Source organism: Zalophus californianus, chromosome 3 (genome assembly GCF_009762305.2).
Source record: "Zalophus californianus isolate mZalCal1 chromosome 3, mZalCal1.pri.v2, whole genome shotgun sequence".
NCBI lineage: Eukaryota > Metazoa > Chordata > Mammalia > Carnivora > Otariidae > Zalophus > Zalophus californianus.
This window is the reverse complement of record NC_045597.1, coordinates 105,377,716-105,404,407: the sequence shown is the minus strand read 5'-3', so window position 1 is coordinate 105,404,407 and position 26,692 is coordinate 105,377,716. Positions and strand designations below refer to the sequence as shown.

Sequence of the window (26,692 nt, the reverse complement as noted above, 5' to 3'; positions counted from 1 at the left end):
TGACACTTTTTCCCTTGTGGTCAAGTATAAATCTTGCCTAAGAAGCATACTTGTCACTATTACAGGAAATCAGATGCAGTGACTTACCACTGATCGCTCCTACTTCTCTGGGACAATGCACCAGAACAGACCTCCACTGTGAACACAGCTATCCAAACACTGAACACGTGTATGTGTTTAAAGCTAAATTCATTTATAATAAAGAACTGGCCCATGAAAAACAGTTTATAAATTGTTTATCCTGTTCACATTATGCAGAATTTCAGTATCATCCACAATGTTAGTACAGTAACTGAAACAGAAAGGAGAAAGCTAGGGGGGGAATAAAGGTTTCAGCGTGTGGCCTGACATATTTCTAAAGGTTCTCTCCTCTAGTCTGCAAATAATGTAAGTTCACTGTTTTCAGAAGGAGAGTAGAGTATCCAGGATTTGTTTATTGTTCAGTTGCCTTCTCCAAAGTGTGATAAGACAGGAATAAATTCAATAATAAATATCTGAAATTCAAACCAATTTAACTATATTCAAGGATATCTTTCTTATCTATTATCACAAACATCCCAATTGCCTCCATCGGTCTTAAAAAATCCTTTCAAAAGTTAAGACACAATTAATTATACCTTATTAATACCTTCAAAACAAAAAAATATGTACCATTTAGCATACAAAAGTTACACATTAAAAGTGCATATATATCTTTCTTAATTGGCCCACTTGTTAAATTTACATTTGGTCATCCTTACTTTCAACATGGACAGAATTCTTCATATAAATGTAGGTCACTATAAATTAAAAAAAATTAATTCAGCACAAAACATGCTTTCTTTTTATTGAAATCTTAACCTCAATCAGTCCTCAATCATTGTAAACTTGAATAAACCCACAAAAAACACAAGCAAAGGTTTGTTATGCTTCTCTTAGTTTGTTGGACAATCAACACACAGACAAACATCATAAATTTTACTAAAAATTTGGGCCAACTCATTGCATATTTGCCCCCTGAAATGAAAAATAAATTAGAATTGAAGCAGTGTATTGCCGTAACTTACCTTGAAGGTAAGCAGGTTCTCCTATATTTATAAAACTTAGACTGGAGACATTATCAGTAATCTCCAATGCAAGTGCTTTTAAGAAGAACCTAGTTTTAAACTTTGAGACAGCATAGGACAAACCCTATAAAATTCATTTTGCTTTTTTCTCAAACTAATGGAAGATCCTTTTCAAACTTAATATCTTCAGTTATCAATATTACTGCATTATGGAGCTAGTGCAATCCTGCATAGCCTTAGTCAAAATGACAAGGCACAATAAAAAAATTAAAGTATTATATGAACAAGAGAAGTCATTGAAGATAATTTAAGGCCTTGAAGTGAATTAGAGTATAATCAGTCTAATTTAAAGCTGAAGAATAAACCATAAATTATCCACCTGAAATGCAAGCAATATGCTTTTTCAGCTTCTGTTCTGTGGACAAGACAACAGAAACAACTCTTGCTTATGGTTTGTATATTAGAATCCTTCTGGACCTGGAGGAGTAAAAGTCAATTCCATTTTTCTACAGTTCATGGAAGATTTCAGGACTGTTTTAGCCGTTTGCGTGGAATGCCAAACTGTGGACACTGTGCAGATGCTAGTGCTCGGAAGGCTTCTGCAACTAAATGAGGGTGAGACTGAATCATGGACTTCCACCCTGATGTTTCCATTATGTCCGCGGCTTGGCTGGAAAAATAAAGTTATGTTTATTAAAGAGTACTTCTCAAAACACTTAAAAAAAACTTACAAATTTCAAAATGTTTTAAAAACACTTTACTTCTCTATGTCATCTAACCCCATGAATTCATGAAAATACCATCTTTACCTTACTGGTATTTTCTGTTGCAACTGAAACTATTAAATTCTGGAAGTTCTATACTCTGGAAGTATCTTACACTTTTCTCCATAGTCCTAACTCCCACTGTTACCATTTCTGTACCAGCTCTTTCAAGAGCTCTTTTCCCTGGCCGTTACACACAGGTTTTTTCTAGAGTTCCAACTGTGGCCCTCTGCTCTTCTCCCTTAAGGTTCATTATTCATCCTATCGTATCCACTCTTCACAATTTTAACTATCATATTCAATGATGATAACAACTGATTTGCTAAATCCTAGGCCTCCCCACAAGGTACACTCCCAACCACTTTTTCTCTTTATTTGGAAGGGACTCAGGACCTACAAACTCAGAATCATCAGGTAAGAACTCAACAGGTCTCTCTCCACGCCCCAAATTCTTCTTCCCTCATTTCCAATCAGCTAATGTTACCACCATCCCCAGTGATTCAAGTCAAAAACCTGAGTCATCCTAGACCTTGTCCTTTCCAATGAATCATCAAAAGCCCTATTTTAATTCCCAAGGATATTTCAAATCCCCAGTCAAGGTTCACATCATCTCACATTTGGATTATCACAACAGTCTCCTAATTTGTTTTCCAGTTTCCTATCTTGCTCCTCTCAAACCAGCTTCCATGAGCTGCTTTAATAACACAAACAGGTTTACACTGCATCCTCTTCTACTGTTCCCCACTGCCCGTATCCATGTTCTTTAGACAGAGAAACAAGTTTTCCTACTTCCTCTACCTGTGCACCTTGTGCTTACATGCTCGGGGCACCTCACACTGATACAGAACTGCTCACTGTACATCAACTGAGCACGCAGAGTAAATACTGAATAACAAATCCAGTTATCCTTGTTTCTTTTCTCCCTTGTACTTATCCACCATTCAAATAATATCCAAATATTATAGACTGTCCTTTGAAAATACTGTATCTTTCCATTTCTCTCTAGCCCCAACTACTACCACTCAAGTCTAATTTCAACCTTCATCTCTTGCCTGAACTACTCCAATAATGTTCCAAGGTGTCTACGTGTAGTTGACCTCGCTCAACTACCACCACCACCGCAAGCTCCCCACAACTGATCCTCTACCCTGCAAGCAGAGAGATGGCTAAAAATGAAAACCTGATCATGTCCTACACTAGGTTAAAACCTTTCAGTGTATGCCCATTTCTCTTTGAATAATGTCTGAAAGTCTCAATGTTATTTACATGGCCTTCTAGGATCTGATCTCTGCCTGCTTTCTCTAGCTTCTTCTCATAACCTCACTCTGACTCTATATTGTTCTTTTTTATCACCCAAACTTTGCACAATTGATTCCCTTTTTGTGGGATAGACTTTCACACTTCCTCTTCTTTACCAGGGTAACTCCTACTAATATTTCAGGTGTTTATTCAGTAATTCCTCAAAAAGGCTTTCTTTCCCTAGTTTAGGTAAGGTTCTTTTTGCTATATGCTTGGATGGGTATGCTATACATTATCTATTGTTACACTTTATTTCAATTACTTGTCTAATTCCTATTTGCCTCCTGCTAAACTGCATGAAGGCAGGGGGAACATTTGTCATGTTCACTACTATATTCTTTGTATAAGTACAGTGCCTAGGGTATTTACTGGGTAATAAATATAAGTATCTGTCAAATGAATGATCACCTACTGCTTCATGCTTCTATACTTTGGATTGAGCTATCCTTTCTGTTCACAATGCCTGTTATTTCCTTCTTAGTTTTGCTAATTCTTATTCGTGTTTAAAGGCTCAGATGTCATCTCCAGGAAGCCATCCCTAAACCATCCAGCCTTTATCCAGTGCCCTATACATATCTTCCTTTATTATATTACTTACTACATTATAATAATATATTCATGTACTTAGCTTTTATCATCAGATAAATTTCTCAAGAGAAGGATTTTTCCTAATCGTTTTTATATGCAACTCCTTAGCATGGTGCCTGAGACACAACAGATGCTAGGTAAATGTTTGTGGAATTAAACAGTAGCTAATAACTTTTTTCAATTTGCCTGACATCATATTACCTCTATGTCATTATGTTTATAACTTAACTAATTGTTCAGAATTAAATAGATACCTCTTAATATATCTGATATTTTCATTTAATTCAACAAATATCTACTGAAGGTCTGTATATACAACAGCTTCTCCAGAGGATGTGAAATAAACTGGCATTTTTTTTACAGTGAAAAAAGTTGTACAATGTAAAATATTTTCTTAACAGAATAAAACTAGAACTTGAAAGTGGCTAAGAACAAAGGATCACAAAATTATCATTTACTGCTAATAAATTATATTTTAGAATCAAAAGGATTTTTTTAGGATCGAATGCCATGAAGATAATGTATTATCACATACTAACCAATATAGAAAACAACCAATAACTTAAAAGTAGTCACAGATGAAAACAATGGGAAGTAATTAGGTCAACACTCATAGTCTCTAACTCTTTTTTTCACTTATATCAACTTTTGGTAATACGTGAAAATGGAATCAAAGGGTTTACAGGTAAAAACTAATCAAAAGCAGGTGCAAATTCTTCAAACTATCTAGTCTTCACCTTTTTTGACTCTGAAAAATTACAAAAAGTAGACAAATCACTCTAAAAATGAGAGAAGAAAACATAAGAAGGGAATATAAGTTCTAGTAGTTCATATCCAGAAGGCCCAGGTTTAGAAACATGGAACAACTACCACACCTCTTACAGTTTTACCAGGGAAAGGAAAGAACAATTTGAACAATTTGGGAATACTAAACAGCTACTCTAAAATACCATATGATTCAAGGGACTTGGCTAACCCAGAAGCAGTGGGTGAACATTCAAATGTAAATATTTTCTAGGCAAATATGGAGGGAACACTCCTCAGAGGATAAAATGAGTATTTCCCACATTTTTAGAAATGCTTTCTGAAAAGCTCTCCAATAGCCATTGAAATACCTGGACTCAGCTATATACTATGAGCATATGTGCTTAAGAAATTAAAATGTAGATCCCAGTTCACATTAGAAGCTGATCCACAAGGGAGCACAGCCTCAAGAATCCACTAAGTCAAATTATTATTTTTTAAAATAACTGGCAGTTTGCTTCATATAACTAATATCTGGATTCATACTTATTGCAGATGAGCAAAAGACTATGCAAACACTTAATTTCATGTATGCAGATCAACTTTAAGTCAGAAACTGATGTCATCTTACTTGCTGTTCCAGTTTTTCCCATCTTTACACCCAAGCTGTCGAAGTACACTGCACCTGCATTGAAGATTTAAACATACTTAAAAAAAAGTCCAGTGTAAAAATGTTGAAGGTGTCATGCCCACTGAAATACAGGCATAGCTTACCTATTAATAAAGTCTATGGCTTGTGCTTTGAGCTGTTCTGCACTGTGCAAATCTGCAAGGACAAGGGTATCAGCAACATTTTCTACTGAGAGGTTACTACACAAAGCCTCTTCACACATGACCTTCAGCCGTTCCAGTGCATACTATCCAAAAGGAAAACATAACAATTAAACATTTACTCAAACTACCAAGTTTTAAATACTTGGTATTTGTAATTTAGAAAATACTTGATATCTGTAACTTAGAAAATAAAGTTAAAGCACATTATCCTTTGAACTGAGAATAAAAGTCTTTTTTTTTTAAAGATGATTTTTATTTATTTATTTTTGAGAGAGAGAGAGAGAGAGAGAGAGAGCGCTAGAGCAGGAGCGGGGGGAGGGGAGCAGAGGAAGACTCTCTGCCGAGCAGGAAGCCAGATGTGGGGCTTGATCCTAGGACCCTGGGATCATGACCTGAGCTGAAGGCAGATGCTTAACTGACTGAGCCACCCAGGTGTCCCTATGACTGAGAATAAAAAAAAGTCTTAAAGTTATTTTAACCTAGTATTAAGAAAATACAAATGAAATGAATTCAAGAGAAAGACTAATTTGCTTTAGGAAATTTCAATGTGTGCGAAATACATACTGTCAATTTTAAAAACAGGGTTTTCTTTAAAAAAAAAAAAAACCCTTCTTGTTCAATACTCTTGAGTGAATTTTTCTCAAAACGCCAAAGTGTACCAGCCAGTACACTCTATGTTGCGACTGCTCAGTCTTGAAGAATGAATTATAAAGCCGAAAAAATCATTGATAACCACCTTAGTTATTATGACTTCAGCAGCTTTATTGAAGTATAACTGATATATAGCCAACTGCACATATTTAGTTTATACTTTGATAAGTTTATACCATATAACCATCATTAAAACATGACATTGAACATATTCATCATCCCCAAAAGTTTCTTCCAACCTCTTTGAATTCCTCCCCTTACCCCACTCCAGGCTACACCTCTGATAGGCTCTCTCCTGCTGTAGTTTGCATTTTCTGGAGTCTTCTACAAATGGAATCATATAATTTGTACTCATTTCTGACTGGCTTCTTCTACTCAGCATACGTATTTTGAGATTATGCATGTCTTTGCCATTTTATCAACAGTTCATTGCTTTTTATTGCTAAAAAAATATCCCATTGCGTATAGACATACCACATTTGCTTCTGAATTCCTCTGCTGAAAAACACTTGGGTGTTTCCAGTTTTTAGCTATTACAAATAAAGCTTCTATTCACATCCAAGTCACTGTATGGGAATATGCTTTCTTTTCTCCTGGATAAAAAAAGTAGACTCCCTAGATCACAAGTGTGAAACTTTTTAAGAAGCTACCAATCTTTCCAAGTGGTTGTAACATTTTACATTTCCTTCAGCAGTGTATGAGAGTCCTAATTCTTATACATCCTTGACCATACTTAATATGGTCTTTGTAATCTCAGCTATTACAATACATGCGTAGAAATGTCTCATATGGCTTTAATTTACCTTCCCCTAGTAACTAATGATGTTGAGCATCTTTTGATATATTAACTGACATTAGTTCAGAAAGTGTTTATTCAAATATTTTCTCTATTTTTAGAAATAACATTGTTAGGTGGCTGGGTGGCTCAGTCAGTTAAGCATCTGCCTCTGGCTCAGGTCATAATCCCAGGATCCTGGGATCGAATCCTGCATCAGGCTCCCTGCTCAGCAGGGAGTCTGCTTCTCCTTCTACCCCTCCCCCCTGCTCATGTACTCTCTAATAAATAAAATCTTTAAAAAAAGTAAATACATATTTCCTTTAAAAAAAAGAAATAATATTGTTTTCTTGTAATTGAGTTTTGACAGTTCTTTATATAGTTTGAATACAAAAGTCCCTTAGTAGGAGTGCCTGGGTGGCTCAGTCAATTAAGCACCCAACTCTTGATTTCGGCTCATATCACGAACTCAGGGTCATGAGATCAGGCTCTACGTCAGGCTCCATGCTCAGGTGTCTGCTTGAGATCCTCTCCTTCCCCCTCTGACCCTCCCCCTGCTTGTGTGCTCTCTCTCTCTAAAATAAATAAATTGTAAAAAATAAATAAATAAATAAAGCCATTGAGTAGCTATGTTCTGAATAAAAGCTGCTCACTGGATATATGCTTTGCAAAGTATTTTCTCCTAGTTTGTGGCTAGTCTTTTCATTCTCACTGTGTTTTCTGAAGTTCTTAAATTTTTCTTACCTAATTTATCAATTTTTCTTTTATGTATTATGTTTTTTGGTGTCATAGCTAAGAAGTCTTTGCCTAAAACAAGATTGTGAAGACTCTATCCTATGTTTTCTCTCAAAGTTTTAAATTTTAGATTCATAATCCATTTTGCATTACTTTTTGTATTTGGCTTGAAGTTCATATAAAAAGTTCATTTTTTTCCAGGTATATAGGTATCCAATCCCTTCTTTACTGAACTGTCTTTTCACCTTTATCAAAAATTAGGTATCAGTGTGACAGTCTATATCTGTACTTTCCATTCTGTTCCAGTAAGTTGTCTATCTTGTAACCAATACAACACTTCTTAAATCCTGAAGCTTAATTTATTTTTATTTATTTTCTAAGAAGATTTTAATTTATTTAAGAGAGAGAGAGAGGGAGAGAGCACAAGCAGGGGGAGCAGCAGAGGGAGAGGGAGAAGCAGGCTCCCCGCTGAGCAGGGAGCCCAATGCGGGACTTGAACCCAGGACCCCAGGATCATGACCTAAGCTGAAGGCAGACGCTTAACCGACTGAGCCACCCAGGTGCCCCTTAAATCCTGAAGCTTTTCACTAAGTCTTGTTACCATGCAGTTTTAGCTCTCTACTTTGATCTTCTTTTTCAGTTATCTGACTGTTCTAGGTTCTTGCACTTGTATGTAAATTTTATATCCACTTGTCAAAACAAAACAAAACAAAACAAAGCCTGCTAAGGACATGCTGGTTCTACTAGTGAATTTTATTTATTTTTTCATTTTATTTATTTGGCAGAGTGAGACACAGAGAGGGAACACAAGCAGGAGGAGTGGGAGAGGGAGATGCAGGGCTTGATCCCAGATCATGACCTGAGCCGAAGGCAGACGCTTAATGACTGAGCCACCCAGGCACCCCTCTACTAGTGAATTTTAAGAATTGAAATTTTAATATTGAGACTACTAGCCCATGAACAATATTTCTCTTTCCATTTATATTTAGGTAGTACCTGGAAATTTCACTTATCAATATATTATAATTATCAGTTCAGTCTTTTGACATCTTTTGCCAGATATATGCCTATATATTTGATATTTCTGATGCTACTGCAAATGTCATTTTTAATTTAAATTTTTACTGAGATAGTTCTGGGTTCATGTGCAGTTATAAGAAATTAATAGATTCCAGCTTGAGGGGAATATGGCAACAGAGTAGGAGGACTCTAGGCTCTTCTTGTCCTATGAACACAGTTAGATAACTATCAAATCATCCTAAATACCCCAGAAATAGACTGGAAGACTGACAGAACAAACTCCACAGCTAAAGGGAGAGAAGAGACCACATTGATAAAGGTAGGAAGTGTGGAGACCTGGTTTAGAGGAGAATGGATTGTGGGTGCTGTGGAGGGGAGGTAGCTGCGGTCGTGGAGAAGGGTGAGAGAGAGAGGAGCACACAGGGGAATGCAAAGGGGAATGTTTCCCCAAAAATACTGGCTTGAAAATGAGAGGACCTGAATTTCATGACATCTTCCAACAAGTGGGGCTTAAAGCCTAGAGTTTTAAAGATCTGTGGGCTTGGCTGGGATAGAGTTCAGAGGGTAATGCCCCGCTCCTGGACAGAAGGCAGATAAAGAAACCAGGGGCAGGCTGTGTGGAAACAGCTATCTGAAGAATGTCTGGGACACATAAGGGTAAGATTATTTGCTCTTCTCTGAGAGCATCCCTGAGAGGCAGCATTCACAGTGACACCTCTCCTAGAACAAAGGAGCTAGCCAGTGCCAGTTAACTCGCCCACCCCTCAGCATAAATACAGAGCCAGCACTACACTGACACTGGTTGCCTTAATTCTTAACATCAAGCCCCACTCCCTTGCACTCTAGCAGGACCACCCTTCTCAGTCAAGATTCCATCAGTCCCAGCATAGCAGGCCATTCCTCCAGAAAACTAGCACAAACCCTGCCCATAGTTCTGTAGGGCCTCAGTTCTGGATGAAGTGGTGTCAGGTCTCATTTCACAAGCAGTCCAGAGCACACCTAATTAAAACTCACCATATTCACATCCAGGGATGAAATACTGCCTCCCTCAGGCAAGGAGAGTCTTGTGGACAACTGGCCTAAAGGACAGAGTAGCCAGAACACAACAGTGCATGCGGAACACACTGGAAACACTCCCTGGAAGTGCCAGGCCCTGGGCACTACATAACCTCTTCTTCATTAGGCCATTACTTTCAGGAACAGGAGACATAACTGGCTTTTCTAACACAGAGAAGCAGGCCCAGACTTAGACAAAATGAGAAGACAGAGAAAATTATCCAAAATGAAAGAACAAGATAAGGCCATGGCCAGAGATCAAAGTGAAACAGATGTAAGTAAAATGCCTAATGAATAGAAGCAATGATCATAAGGATACTCACTGGACTTAAGAAAAGAATGGAAGAAATCAGTGAGACCCCTACCACAGAGATAAAGAATTAAAAAAGAATCAATCAGAGATGAAGAATATAATAAACAGGATCAGAAACAGGCTTGATGCAATGAACAGCAGGCTGGAAGAAGCAGAGGAACAGATCAGTGAACCAGAAGACAAAATAATGGAAAATAATGAAACTGACCAAGGAGAAAGAATTATGCATAAGAACAGACTTAGGAAACTCAGTGACTCCATCATATGTGTAACATTCCTATTCTAAGAGTTCAGAAGAAGAGGGAGCAAAGGGGGCAGAAAATTTACTTGAAGAAATAACAGATAAAAATTTCCTTAATCTGGAGAAGGAAAAAGACCTGCAGATCCAGGAGGCATAGAGAACGCCCATCAAAATCAACTAAAGCAGGCCCACACCAAGACATATTATAATTAAATTTGCAAAATATAGTAATTAAAAAAAAAGTCTTAAAAGCAGCAAGACAAAAGAAGTCCTTAACTTACAAAGGAAGACCCCTAAGGCTAGCTGGAGATTATCAACAGAAATTTTGGCAAGCCAGAAGAGGGTGGCATGATATATTCAAAGTGCTGAATGGGAAAAATCTGCAGCCACAAATACTCTATCCAGCAAGGCTTCATTCAGAATAGAAGGAGAGATAAAGGGTTTCTTAGAAAAACAAAAACTAAAGCAATTCTTGACCACTAAACCAACCCTTGTAAGAAATATTAAAGGGTACTCTTTGTAAGACAGTCCAAAAGTAACAAAGACAAGAAAGGATCAGAGAAAATCTCCAGAAACAATAACAAAACAAGTAATAAAATGGCAATAAATACATAACTATCAATAATTACTTTGAATGTAAATGGACTAAATACTCTAATCAAAAGACACAGTATCAGAATGGATAAAAAAACAAGACCCACATATGCTGCCTATAAGAGATTCATTTTAGATCTAAAGATACCTGCAGATTGAAAGTGAGGGGATGGAGAAAATTAACATGCAAATGAATGTCAATAGAAAGCCAGAGTAGTGATACTTACATCAGACAAACTAGACTTTTTAATTTTTTTTAAAGATTTTATTTATTTGAGAGAGGGAGAATGAGAAACAGAGAGCATGAGAGGGAAGAGGGTCAGAGGGAGAAGCAGACTCCCCACTGAGCAGGGAGTCTGATGTGGGACTCGATCCCGGGACTCCAGGATCATGACTCAAGCCGAAGGCAGTCGCTTAACCAACTGAGCCACACAGGCGTCCCAGACAAACTAGACTTTAAAACAAAGACTGTAACAAGAGACAAAGACGGACACTATATAATAATAAAGGGAACAATCCAACAAGATACAACAATTGAATAATCATAAATTAGCCCATAAAGAGGCAAATGCAAGAAAACTAAAATCATATGATGCACCTTTTTTGACCACAATGCTATTAAACTGCAAGTCAACCACAAGAAAAAAATCTGGAAAGACCACAAATACAGGATGTTAAACATGCTATTAAACAATGATGGATCAAACAAGAAATCAAAGAAGAAATTAAAAAAAAAATACATGGAAACAAATGAAAGTAAAAACAGTATGGTCTAAAACCTTTGGGATGCAGCAAAAGCAATCCTAAGATGGAAGTATATAGCAATATACAGGCCTACCTCAAGAAGGAAGAAAAATCTCAAGCTAACTTTTCACCTAAAGGAGCTAGATACAGGATAACAAAGCCTAAAGCCAGAAGGAAGGAAATAATAAAGATTACAACAGAAATAAATGATACAGAAACTAAAACAAACAAAAAACAACAACAAAAAACCCAACAGAACAGATCAATGAATGCAGGAGTTGGGGAAAATTAATACAATTCATAAACCTCTAGCCAGACTTATCAAAAAAGAGAAAGGACCCAAATAAATAAGATCACAAAGAGAGGAGAAATAACAACCAATATCACAGAAATACAGTTGTAAGAGAATATTATGAAAAATTATATGCCCAACAAATTGGACAACCTAGAAAAAAATGGATAAATTCCTAGAAACATATAAATTGCCAAAACTAAAACAGGAAGAAATAGAAAATTTGAACAGACTGATAACCAGCAAAGAAATTGAATCAGTAATCAAAAAACTCCTAACAAACTAAAGTCCAGGATCAGATGGCTTCACAGGCAAAATCTACCAAACATTTAAAGAAGAGTTAATACCTATTCTTCTCAAACTATTCTAAAAAACAGAAAAGGAAGGAAAACTTCCGAATTCATTCTGGAAGGCCAGCATTACCCTGATACCAAAACCAGAAAAAGACACCACTAAAAAGGAGAACTATAGGCCAATATCCTTGATGAACAAAGATGCAAAAATCCTCAACAAAATATTAGAAAACTGAATCCAACAATACACTAAAAAAATAATTCACCACATCAAGTAGGATTTATTCCTCGGCTGCAAGGGTGATTTGGTATTCATAAATCAATCAACATGACAGATCACATTAATAAAAGAAAGGATAAGAACCATATGATCATTTCAATAGGTGCAGAAAAGGCATTTGACAAAGTATAACATCCATTCATGATTAAAAAAAAAAACCCTTAACAAATTAGGTTTAGAGGGAACAGACTTCAACATACAATGACCATATAGGAAAACCCCACAGCTAATATCACCCTCATTGGGGGAAAAACAGAGAGCCTTTCCCCTATGGTCAGGAACAAGAAGACAAGGATGTCCACTCTCACCAACATAGTACTGGAAGTTCCAGCCATGGCAATGAGACAACAACAAAAAAATAAAAGGCATCCAAATCGGCAAGGAAGAAGTCAAACTTTCCCTATTTGAAGAAGACATGACTCCAAGAAACTGCTAGAACTGATGCATGAATTCAGTAAAGTCTCAGGATACAAAGTCATCATATAATCTGTTGCATTTCTATATACGAATAATGAAGCAGCAGGAAGAGAAATTAAAGAATCAATGTCATTTACAACTGCACCAAAAACGATAAGATACTTAGGAAGAAACCTAATCAAAGAGGTGAAGACCTGTACTCTGAAGAATATAAAACACTAATGAAAAAAATTAAGATGACACAAAGAAATGGAAATACATTCCATGCTCATGGATTGGAAGAACAAATATTGTTAAAATGTCATATTACCCAAAGCAATCTACACATTTAATGCAATCCCTATCAAAATATAAAGAGAATTTTTCACAGAGCTAGAACAATCAATCATAAAACTTATATAGAACTACAAAAGACCCTGAACAGCCAAAGCAATCTTGGAACAGAAAAGCAAAGCTGGAGGCATCAAAATTCTGGACTTCAAGTTGAATTACAAAGCTGTAATAATCAAAGCAGTATGGTACTGGCACAAAAACAGACACAGAGATCAATGGAACAGAATAGAAACCCAGAAATGAACATAGAACTATATGTCAATTAATCTTCAACAAAGCAGGAAAGAATATCCAATGGGAAAAAGACTGCCTCTTCAACAAACGGTGCTGGGAAAACTTGACAGCAACATGCAAAAGAATGAAACTGGACCACTTACTTATACCATACACAAAAATAAATTCAAAATGAAAGACCTAAATGTGAGATCTGAAACCACAAAAATCCTAGAAGAGAACACAGGCAGTAACCTCTTTGACATCGGCCGTAGCAACTTCCTTCTGCATATGTCTCCTAACACAAGGGAAACAAAAGCAAAAGCATTGGGACTTCATCAAAATAAAAAGCTTCTGCACAGCAAATGAAATAATCCACAAAACTAAAGGTAACCTACAGAATGGGAAAAGATACCTGCAAATGATATATCCAGTAAGGGGTTAAAATCCAAAATATATGAAGAACTTATAAAACTCAACACCCCAAAACCAAATAATCCAATAAAAATGGGTAAAAGTCATGAACAGACATTTTCCCAAAGATGACATATGGATGGCCAACAGACACATGAAAAGATGTTCAACATCACTGATCATCAGGGAAATGCAAATCAAAACTACAATGAGATACCACCTCACATCTGTCAGAATAGCTAAAATCAACAACATAAGAAACAAGAGGTGTTGGTGAGGATGTGGAGAAAGGGGAACCCTCTTACACTGCTGGTGGGAATACAAACTGGTGCAGCCACTTTGGCAAACAGTATGGAATCCCCTCAAAAAGTTAAAAATAGAAAATACAAAAATACTGACTCAAAGGGATATATGCACCTTGATGTTTATAGCAGCATTATCTATAATAGTCAAATTAAGAAAATAGCCCAAGTGTCCATCGACGGATGAATGGGTAATGAAGTTGTGATTGATATTATATATATAGATATATATAGATATATAAAATAGAAAGAGAGAGAGAATGGAATTTTACTCAGCCAAAAAAAGAATGAAATCTTGCCATTTGCAATGACACGGATGAGGCTAGAGAATACTATGTTAAGTGAAAAAGACAAATACCATATGATTTCACTTATATGTGCATTTAAGAAAGAAAACAAATGAACAAAGAAAAAAAAACAGGCAAATCAGAACAAACTGATGGCTACCAGAAGGGAAGTGGGTGGGGGGATGGGTTAAATAGGTGATGGGAATAAAGGAGGGCACTTGTGATGAGCACCAGGTGATGTATGGAATTGTTGAATCATTATACTGTACACCTGAAACTAATATTACACTGTATGCTAACTAATCGGAATTTAAATAACAACTTGGTGGGAAAAAAAAACAGATTCTATATACACTTGGCCTGGTAATGGCCCCACTGGTAATATTTTACAAAACAAGTACAATATTGGGGTGCCTGGGTGGCTTAGTTGGTTAAGCGTCTGCCTTCAGCTTGGGTCATGATCCCAGGGTCCTGGGATCGAGTCCCACATTGGGCTCCCTGTTCAGCAGGGAGCCTGCTTCTCCCTCTCCCTCTGCCGTTCCCCCAGTTTGTGCTGTCAAATAAATAAAATCTTTAAAAAAAGTACAATATCACACTCTCTTTCCCTCTCTGTGTGTAGTATGTGTGTTGTGTATGTATATATATGTATATATACATGCACATATTCACACACATAGGCATATGCATAAACTTACATATTATATGCATGGACCTAAGTGGCATGAACATCAATACTTTTCAGAAAAACCTCCAAATATGCTTACAGGATTGAGAACTACTGGCTTTGAGATTTTCTGGTATTTTTGCATTGTTTCTCAAACTTTAAGAAATCACCATTATAGGGGCACCTGGGTGGCTCAATTGTTTGGGCATCTGACTTCGGCTCAGGTCATGATCTCAGGGTCCTGAGATCAAGCCTCATGTTGGGCTCCCTGCTCAGCGGGGAGTCTGTTTCTCCCCCTCTCTCTGCCCCTTCCCCACCCCTGTTCATGGGTGCGTGTGCTCTCTCTCTCTCTCAAATAAATACATGCATTTTTTTTAAAAAAGAAATCACCGTTATAAAAGAACATCATAAAATTAACAATTTTTTCTCTTTTCTATGCTATCTTGTTAAAAAATAAATCTCTGAATACAGGGAATTAAGTTAGAAAAAAATCCAATATTTTCTTCTTTTTTATTTTATTATTTTATTTTATATGTTCTAACTAGTTCCAGATATTTTTATGCCTTATTGATTAAATCTCATTTCCATATCTTCACTGTATGCTATTTCATAATAAGCTCAAGAGCCATCTATAAATAGTACAAATTAATTCTTCAATATTTTAAGTTATTTGGGGTTTTCATTTGATGACAGCTTTCTAGATACAATAAGCTTGAGGAAATTTTTCAGCTTTTTAAGACCTAATTACTTACTTTGTCTGCAGCTGCCAACAAGTTGTCAGCCATTTTGTCAAGGTTTGGTGCTTTTCCTGTGTAAATGAATCTCATCATTTCTTTAAAAACCTCAGGGTCTACATCATTTATTTCCACTCGATTCTGATATTGAAAACAACATAAAAAAGTTATACTCAAAGAACATACACACGCACAAATGAACCAAAGTGAAACTTGGATAATAATTTAACTAAATCTGCACCCAAGTGCTCTATTTTAAACTCTACTTTAAAATGGAGGTAAGTAAATCTTCAGTAAGCTAAGCAGGCAAAGTGAAGCAGGCAAGTCTAACAGGACAAGTATACCCAGTCAAGCACTACCATGTAGGTATATAAAACCTCAACTTCTCAATTATAAAGAGTAAAACAAAAACAAACGAAAGCCTTTAGGCCAAACAAAATACACGTATTCAGTTCTTAACCTCTATCTTAGAAGAAGACAGCTATTAACATTTTCTTTGTTGAATTCCAAGGTCATAGTACAATGCCTAAGACCCCACAACCAATGGTACTATTCCCAGCTTTAAGCAAAAGTTGGGTCAGGTATGTCAAGTAATTCCACAGCCCACTACCTTGGAACTCTCCTTTTGCAAAAATGACATGTCATACTATCTACTGGCAAATTACCTCTTTGCTCAAAACACACTTGAGTCCAATGAGTAGTAATTCCTTTTTTACTCCTACAACTTCGTATTTGGTTTCTCTCGGGATCAATGAAGCTTAAACATCTAACACTAAACAATACCAAACTTTTCTGACCCTTTGCTGACAATAACATTTGACATTATTCATGTCTCCTCATGTGGAAGTGATCAGAAGGCTAATCATAGTACCTGGCAGAACAACAACCCAAGGAAAGAAAGCAGCTATTTGCTGCAGCCTTTAGTTCTACAGAAAGAATGAAGGAGAGCCACATAAATAAACTTTGGAGTTACCCAGTTAGAGCATGAAGGCTCACATGTAATGCAACCAGCAAAGAATCAATCTCTGATCTTTAATCTGACTATATTTCAAGATGACAGGTGAAGGAGAAACATTTGGGAAAACCAAAGATATAATATATTGATTAAATATATAACAACATTGATGTAATTTATATCGTTTTTTAAACATCTAATAAATATCTTATTTTAGTGGTAAAAAGAATGCAGAATTCCAAAATCAACGCATAGTCTAGAAAAGAGGAATAAACATCTTAACCAGGAAACTCTCAAGTAGCTATGGACCAGAACCACTCTTCTGGATAAAAACTACCCACTTAGTTTGCCACCAGATGGACAACAAAATAGCTATTATTTGGAATATTCACCCACATTAGGCTACATCTATTGTTCTACTACAGAACACATTTTTTTCCTATCCTTCTGTTTCTAAAAACATAATGTAACAATGCATAATGCATAATGTAACATGCACCATTACTTTCAAAATATACATTTCACTATTCTACATTAGCACAAATTAAATATTAGCCTTTAAACCATGTTTACCTTTTTGCTTTCTTCCATTTCGTGTTCAAACATTGCATTAAAAACTGGGGATCGAGCTGTAACAAGATTACGCATCATTATTTAATGCATAGATTTATGGGAAAAATGTACAATATTACCCAAAAGTTGAAAGTACCTGCAAGTACAGATTTATGAGCTTTAAATTCTTGTCCTCTCACAAAAAAACTGCAATCTGTAAATCTTGTGTTTTCCCAGAGATTACCTAAATCTTCTGCTAGTCGACATTCAGGCACCTTCAAAGTATTTGTATTAGTATGTCCTGATATATTTACTGAATCTTGGACCACACTCACCTAATAAAAAAGGGACAGCAAGAAAAACATTTTTACAAATTAGTATCAGTAGTTATTAAGTCTGTACTTAAATTTCTTATCATTAAAATCATTTGGACAATTCAAAGTACTCCTGATCAAAAATGTTAATACTGGAAACTAAATTTAAGGATATAATTTAAAGGAGAGAATATAGAAAATATTGATTTTCAAGTGACATTTTATGTAAATAAATGGCTTATCGATTGGTTGGAATGCTTGGTTATTAAAGTAATCACAAAAACTATTTCTCAGGAAAATAAGTCATAAGATGATGTCAAACTGAAGCAGGAGACATTTCTGTGAGGTGAAGGAAGAAATTCCTTTAATTTTTATTCTCACTTACACCAAAGACCTATCAACATTTAAAAATTATTACACATGTAATAAACATGGTATCACACTCATAAGGACTTTTTATAGTATTAAAAAAGGTTATAAAATTACAGTCTATGATATGTAATTTGGGAAGTATTGTAGGTGTGATCTCTACATGTTTTGACACTAGTAAAATTTATTTAAATATCTAGTAATATTGATTTAAGTTGTAAAGTGTAAGAATTCCCACAAAACCAATCGTACTCATTAAAATTCATGGAAATCTTTTATAATAATCAACAGTAATAATACAATTTAGTTCAATTTGTAGACTTTTTGTTTATCTATGAAATAATAAAAGTATGATTAAAACAATGCTTTTATAAAGATTTCAATATAATATGGATTTTCTCTCATTGAAGAGGACTATATACTGAATAAAATCTTAAAACACGATTGAGTCGTAAGCACCACCTTTAAGAAAAAGTATGTTACTAATATTAGAAATTTCATATTACATTTAATAAGTTGAAGAAAATACTACTCAATTATTAAAGCAAATATTTCAAAAAAACACAAGTATTTCAGAGTAAATGAACCATTAGTGCATTAGTACTATGTGTTAGTTATCTACTGTTTTAAGCTTCTAAGTTTTGTGGTCATTTGTTAGCTAACACAGAATGTATAATAATGGTCCAGTATAAAACATCTCAAGAATATTAAATCTCGGGAAGTTCTCCTTCATCCTGATGTATATAAACACGTATCACATGGGAATAAATGGATACTTCTAAAGAAAAGCTTTATTTTTCTGAGGATATTTTTATTAGCCATTTTGTTTTTTCAACTTGCATTATTAAGTATTTGGCATCATATATATCATAGAAATCATCTAATCCAATCACCTTATTTTATAAAAAGATTTCAAAGGAAGATCAAAAAAGGTAACTAATGTGTCAATCACACTGGCAATCAGTATCAAAGGAAGACTAGAGACTATAACTCTCAGATTCTTTTTTTTTAAACCATTCTTTGTACTACACAAATACTTCTTTGGATATCTTTTAAAAACATTAGTACTACTTTAATGCAACTATGGTTCAAAAAGGATTTATTGCAATAATACTGTGAGATAATTTTCTACATATAGAAGCCAAGACATTGTGTACATAAATAAATAAATAAATAAAATCCAGCAATAAAGGTTCTCTATTCTACTAATTTTTTAATTATCCAAATTGTTTCTAAAATGACTACAAAAAAGAAAAAATTCACTAATCCTTACCTAATTACCCTGTTACGCTACCCATTATAACTTAATGATACTTTAAAAATGCTGGTGTTGATACTCAGGATTTAGTTAGAGATCACTTTTTTATCATATAGACAATATTTATTTCTTCCTATCAAGCACTGGTCTTAAAAATTTCTAGACACTAGGAAGTGGATCAGTTCAATTACTTGCATAAAGTATGCAGTCAAGTCATAAAAATGTGATAACATATTTAATTTTAGGAAAGGATTTTTTAAATTCTATTTATTATCTATTATTGTAACACAAAATAATACATTAAACATAAACATTTGGCCAAAATCAGGTGACAGAAGAAATAAAATGATCAAAAAATAAAGCCATTTTTATCAGGCATAGCTACTGATGATATTATATTTTTATTTTGTATATGTAATCATAATTCAGAAGAAATTGTATTATTAACATACATCTACATAGTATTATCATGGTGACCACAAATTTTAACTAAGACTTAATTAACATTTCATACTTCAAGGTATATTCAAGGGACTATTTATGCAGCAAAAATTAATGATCTAATTAACAATTAATACAGAACAAAATCTGATTTTCTGGATACCTATATTTAAGAAACTGGTAACATTTTAGTTTTCTCTAGCACATATTCAAATACAGGTAATGAACATTCTTACTGAATGGAACCTAGAGTAAAAAATTCAGAAAAAAGTCTGAGATTCTTTCCTATGGTTGAATTGTTGTTCTTTCAAAATAAAAAGGCAAAGTTACAATATTCAAAATTGACAAATGCTGCAAAACAAAACCTCAAACACATTTGAAAACTCTTCTTCAAATCTGGTTTTAGCTTAATCGTGAGAATATAATTTAGACTAAATTCTAGTCAACTGTGACTACCCTAGAAATCTGGGTCTCCCATAGTGTGAACTGAGGTGACTACTGTTTCCAGTTTTAAAAAAATCTCAATTCTCCAAACTGTTTTTAAAAACTAGGAATTTATAACGGTTCATCATAGTACAAATTTTGCCACTCTTAATCAACTACCTAACCTTATCCGTCATAGTGGCTCCACAGTCAGAAACTTTCCATGGTCCAATTTCACACCTTTAAAATAGTGGATCTTAGACTTTTTGACTGTCCTAGATAGGCATCCTTCTTAAAAATTTGGGTGACAGAAACAGGGCTGTCAACTTTTCATTTTGCCATAAAAGGGCTTTTCAAAGAATAAAACCTAACTTCCATCCATTATCACAAGTATTTTAAAACAGAAGTGATATCTTAGCAACAAAAAAATAGGATGGGAAAAATGGTTTATCCTTCTAGATGAATTAACTTTATGAAAAACTCAATACATAACATATATTCTATCTGTATATGCATAATCTTCTGCAAGCATGGAATAGTATGGGTCTACAGACTATGAGACTAAAAATCTACTGGATTTAAAAAGATGAACTAATCTAAACAGTTTTCTATTTTTCAAATGTATTCCTCATCCTGTCTTCTGCATCACTTTGGGAGGGAGAGAAGGGGCAGAGCTCTTTACACTCCTAGAAATATCTACCTCTGGCTACTTGATTCATAGTGGAACTTGCAAGATGAAGTTAGGTCTTGCAGAAAAAGGGTAGCACCCAACTGCCTTACCTGTCTACAGCACCACTTGCAGGGGAGGGGGAGGAGGCAGTTCTTTAGGTAGGGCAGTGCAATGCTTCCTCCTCTTCTGCAAGCAGTGCTGGAGGTGCTGTAGAAGGAAGGGCATCAATGAGAGGTATAGAAGAAATGGTGGAGGGCATGAGGAATGTTTGTTCAAAGTACTTTTTGCCCACTGATGCTAAATACAGTGCGCCCAGGGTATAAGTCTCTACATCAGTAAAAAGGTACATATTACACGTATCCAAAACTGAATCTGATCAATGCCAACTTAAAATGTAAGTCATGGTGGGTTATATTTTTAGGAGGTCACTAGCATGTGGATAAAAAAACATACTTCAAAAGTATATATTGAAAAAAGATCTTAATTTCAGCCTTCATTCTGAATTTCTTGGTTGACTAGGTTCCAATATAATATGCTTAGGAAAATATCTGTAAACACGATTTTAATTCTAAAAAAATATATATTTTCTTAGTTTATTTACATAAAGACTTAACTGCAGTAAATTTTTGAAACTGGATTACATAGCTTTTTAAGGTCCTTTAAATTCAAAGATTATATGATTTAAAAAAATTAACATGTTGGAATTTAAGATAACTGCTAAAATTCTGGAAGAATCTACATTAAGGATGTTAAAATTTTTAAATAATACCTGTATTTATTTAAAATACTACTCTGAATATATGTCTATTGGCAACAAATGTTTTAGTATTTGTTTTACAAATTATTTAATGATAAACTCTGCTGAAGACACTTGTGGTATGTGCTTTACCAACCAAATAATTATATTCATAAATTCATCCTACAGTTCATTTAACTTGTCTAAGTGAAAATAAGATGCACTATATTTGCATTATGTAGTCTCTAGAGCCACGTTTCAATTATTTTTCTGACAGCATAAAAACATACAATTAGTTTATAATGTTGCCAAGAAATTCTACATATTTTCTACAAAGAGATTAAAGCTAATTTAGTAGCAGTTAAGGTAAGTTACCATGCTTCCAAGACACTCACTGGTCTATAATAGCTTACTAAAATATATTTAACATTGAGTTTACTTGATCATAAACTTTCAATTTGTTTTCCTATGAAAATTATCAACTACCTTAAACATTTTGATGAAACTATGTTACTGATGTATATTCTCTATAAACTGTATTGGTAACATAATATAATCCTTGAATTCACTCCAAAGAGGAATCTCAACTATTTGTATAGATAAAACTATGTAATGATGACAATGACAAAAGCAAATTCTAGGCTCAAATTAAGACAAATCATAAGTGTAAATTATTACAGGGGCTATGCTGGTTACTATTAAAATATGACATTTTATACAAATAAATATACCTCACAAGTTTGTGAACAGACATGGGCAAATCTTAAAAATTTAGGATGCTATTTCATATAATGCTAACATCTATTTAATTAAATGAATCCAACTGTCTGAATAAACAAAAAGCTTCCCAATCTCTTCAGGAACTTTCATTATGTATGTATTCAAACTGATACAATACTAATCATGTTTAATATGGTCAACCTGAATATGACGAAAAATAATGAACATCTATGTTACAATTATTCAGAATGAAGAAGATACTTACAAATTTTCATATAAAGATATACACATCTATAGTCTTCCTAGGAGGAAGAAGAATTTAGTATTTGATAGTATAACTACCATATATAATTTACAGCTATAGACATGACATATTTTTCAGGATGGGCTTCTTACTACATTGATTTCTAAAACAATCTAGTCTTACTGGTAAAAACATTTACAAATGAAACCTTATCAATTATACCAATTACTGAATTTTAAAAATATACCCAATTAAAATAAAGTATGCCCAATATTGTTCTACTTTATATTTTTGCTTTACCATGAAATATAACTTCGGAGTTCCTCAAAATAAAAAATATACCCACCTCACAAAATAATGTAAGCTTGTCGTCTGGTAAAAGACCATTAGCTTCATCAAGCAAAAAATCCCTTCGAATGAATTTTTTAAAACCCCAGTCTTTCCCTTGTACAAATCGATATGCTCTTTGGCTTTCTGGTGGAAAACAGAATAGAAGTTTAAATAAAAAAAAATCATCTAATTGATAACACAGTTAAATGAATATGCAAAAATAAAACTTGGCCAATACATCCGTTATAAGAATTATAGATATATGTATTCATAAATGAAATGTCTTAAAAGTTACATCACATAGGACAAGATTGTTTCACAGCAGTATTCAAATTTTGGCCACCATCAATGAGCTCACTTTCAGATTTCTGGATCTCTAAGTAGAAGAAAAGCTGTATCAAATCTCCTGGAGAAGGAAGAGATCTCTCTAACAATGCAGGCCCTTGAATAATGAAGGAGGAACAAAATACATTGGCATACGCATATTCCTCCTCATCAAAATCTGATTAGAAACATACCCCTCATTTCTTGCTTCTCCCTCTAAAAATGGATGCTCAAAATCTCCAAGGCATCCTTTAACTTTCCTGGGGCATCTATCCCACTAATTTAAGTTTTAATGAACTAGAGAAAAATCCATCAATTGGTAAAACAAACAAAACAAAAAACACTAAAGTCTCTTATCACTCCTAGACCTTTGGACATAATCCCCTCACCCCTAGAAACAACTTTCATAAAGTCTAAAAGATGATTTTAGTATAATTTATAAAAAACAATAAAGTCTGAAGCAAATGTTTCAAATGCCTAGCATACTGTAGAACTGCGTATTATAAAATAAACAAGATCCTCAACAGAAAGTATTTACAATCTGTTATACAAAGTATTAACTGGAGGTGAAAAACCAGTAATAAACCTAATTGAAAGATTCCACATTATGGACTGAATGTTTGTATCTCCCCAAAATTCTTTTGTTGAGATCATATCCCCCAAAAGGATGGTATTAAGAGGTCAGTGATTAGAACTAGATGAGTTCATGAGGGTGGAGACCTTCACAAAGCTCCCTAGAGCTCAATCAGCCATGTGAAGACAGTGAGAAGTCAGCAGTCTCCAACCCAGAAGAAGGCCTTCACCAGAACTCGACCATGCTGGCACTCTAATCTTGGACTTTCTGCCTTCAGATCTGTGAGAAGCCAATGTCTGTTGTTTATAAGCAATCCGGTCTATGGTACTTTGTTACAGCAGCCTAAACCAAGACACTCCACTACTATAAATGTCAGACATGAGGAAAATATATATAAAACAATGTATTACTTAGGCAATAAAAGTAATTATTTAAAACTTTATCTGGAGGAAGTTTTTTTTTTTTTTTTATATAATGACGTTACTTGATTCTGTGATTCACTTCTGGAAATCACTTAAAATTTAATGTGGTAATTTATGACATATTTTCCTACTATGCACACTGTACATTTCCTACAATGCTCTTCTATTATGAAGCTCTAGGCCACATGGTTTCAGAGGGCTATATATGTGAAACTTTGAAATGAATTTAATAGGCCCTGAGACTAAGGAAAACTGATTTCCTTTTGGTCAGTGTTCAGTCCACTGCTCAAAAAAATTCTAGTGATAGAATACCAGAACATTCAATCTCTTTTCACATTGTTCCTCAATCTCTTTTCACATTGTTCCTCAAATTTTATTATCTGGAAAAACAGCAAGGGAGAACTATTTCCTGAACACCAATTATATTTGCCAGGAACTGAACCAGGCACCTTGCCCTAAAAGCAACTATTTTTCTAAGTGACAAGTAAATATTGTTTTAGGACATGAAAAAGTAAAATTTTAATATTATTTTTAACAAATTTTACATGTCTTATGAAGTCTAAGATTTATTAAAACAACCATAACTCGAGACCAGCATTTAAAATTAAACAATGGCCACACTGCATGTTTGAGGTTAATCAGATTTCAATGGGGAAAAAATATATCCTTTTTTAGGTAAAAGTACATAAGTTAACATGTAGTTACTCAGAGACTTCTTTACTTCAAATCACTTACCCATTGCCTTTGTTTCTTCCCTTTTAGCGTTTAGAAGGGAAAATTTGAATTTTGCTCGAACTTCACTTTTTGGGCAGCTGACTAAAAGCAAATATAAGGACAAGTAGTCTTTACTTTCATCATCTAATCCCTTTGGATTTACCCTCAGGCACCTAAAATAAAACAACAGGCTCATATGGAGGAATATAAAACTTAAAACATTCAAAAGAGAGAGGCAATACTGAAATTAAGTCATTAAATATCACAAATAGCACTCCTATCAATATCTCCAGTTCTTTATAATTCTCAATACTATTAGGAAATTATAAATCTAATACAACCCATTAAGAATCAATAACAAAACCATAAAGTAGCTGAAGATTATATCAAAAACAAAAACTCAAAACAAAAATCTTACCATTTCATTTTGTCACTGGGGCTAGATGAGAATGTTGAACTTTTTAACACTTCACCCATTTCCTCTCGACAAAAACTGAAGTTATTAATGGTCCACATGTAGGAAAATTTTACTACTTTAACCTAAGAGATTCAGAAAACCACTTTTACAATGATGACTCTTTTGCTTTTAACTTGTCACATGTTAAAAATCCTGTGACCCACTTTTCTAACACCTGGAATAATTATAACACAATGCTTTACGATATTTTCAAAATACTCTAAAATTTGTAAATAACATAGAGTAAGGCATTTTTAACAGCATGTACCTGTGTATAACACCAGCTTTCTGCTATAGGACCAGTAGACATATCTCCAGGGAGAGGTGGGCTGGGTTCCCGAGACATTGCCACTTTACTGCAGTCTTCCAAGATTTATGCAATATGCCACACAGATGAATACTTTACTACAAAGAAAAGAAGTTTCATTTACTGATCAAAAAGCCAGACTGAATCAAGAGGGAGCAAATAAAAATTAGTTTTCCAAATTTGATTATGAGGGAACATGCAAGGGTTTCATTATTTCAATAATTAAAAAAAGAAATCATAATCCTTTGTGACATGTAACACTTAAAATCTAAACAAACTTAATGTTACAGCTATTATTTTATAAAGGTATACTTATCAAAATAGCACAAACCAAAAAATATATTTTAATAGTAAGAGTATAAACATAAAGTCACAAAATAACATGGACGCTTACTGACAATTGTCATTGTGCCTTGAATAAGGTGGGGGTTAGGAGCACTGAACCTCCAGGCAGTCAAAAATCCACATATAATTTTTGACTCCCTAGAAACTTAACTACTAATAGCCTACTATTGACCAGAAGCCTTAGTGATAACATGACAGCTGAGTAACACATATTTTATATATGTGTTTTATACTGTATTCTTATAGTAAAGCTAGAGAAAAAGTTATTAAGAAAATCATAAAGAAAATACATTTACTGTACAATATTGATTGAAAAAAATCTGCGTATAAGTGGACCTACACAGTTCAAACCCATGTTATTCAAGGGTCAACTAATATCTGATTCACCTTCCTTTATCTTCTGATATATTCACAAAAATCAAAAGGGTTGCAAAGTTAGAACAACCCTGAAAACTACAAATATTAGTCACTCATCTGTCCAAGTTTTGGTCAAAACAGAGTGGCAACTAACAAGCAATATTTTATGTGAAGAACGACAAAGATTTCCACAGAAGTCTACCTCTATCTCAGATAAACAGATCTCCACTGAAGATTTTTGTCTCTATCAGAGTGCCCCCTACCAGATAATATGTACTTATTATAAAATTTCCTCCTAGTTAGCTGTTCTTTTACTACATTCATTTGGACACATAATTAATTCAACATAATCTTGCCAGAACATTAGTGACTAAAGGATGGTACTTTGCAACGTGGAAAGTCTATAAAAGAAAAGCGAAACTCAAGAGGACATAAGTAGTGTAGTTTGCAGGGGTGTGGGTGGGGGTGTTTCAAGATTACTTTCAAACACAGGCACATCATCCAAAATTCGTAAGAAAATATTTGTTCTGTGTCTACAAACAATGAA

At 34.4% G+C, this 26,692-nt stretch overlaps 1 protein-coding gene across 3 annotated transcripts in view; it reads right to left on the bottom strand.

The window, feature by feature from the left end:
• Window positions 1–221: 221 nt before the first annotated feature.
• Window positions 222–26,692, bottom strand: part of SPOPL (speckle type BTB/POZ protein like) — a 62,453-nt gene continuing 35,982 nt past the window's right edge. For 2 of the 3 annotated variants that reach the window (XM_027589494.2, XM_027589495.2), the window contains 10 exons: window positions 25,405–25,541; window positions 25,098–25,219; window positions 24,701–24,852; window positions 22,662–22,789; window positions 17,298–17,475; window positions 17,162–17,217; window positions 15,652–15,774; window positions 5,216–5,358; window positions 5,073–5,126; window positions 1,572–1,716 (listed from right to left, as the gene is read on the bottom strand). In XM_027589494.2, the coding sequence (XP_027445295.1) occupies window positions 1,572–1,716; window positions 5,073–5,126; window positions 5,216–5,358; window positions 15,652–15,774; window positions 17,162–17,217; window positions 17,298–17,475; window positions 22,662–22,789; window positions 24,701–24,852; window positions 25,098–25,219; window positions 25,405–25,482 (1,179 nt within the window). In that variant the 5' untranslated portion in view covers window positions 25,483–25,541. Of the gene's footprint in view, window positions 1,717–5,072; window positions 5,127–5,215; window positions 5,359–15,651; window positions 15,775–17,161; window positions 17,218–17,297; window positions 17,476–22,661; window positions 22,790–24,700; window positions 24,853–25,097; window positions 25,220–25,404; window positions 25,542–26,692 lie in introns of those variants that run through there. The other variant, XM_035726663.1, reaches the window with a different exon arrangement.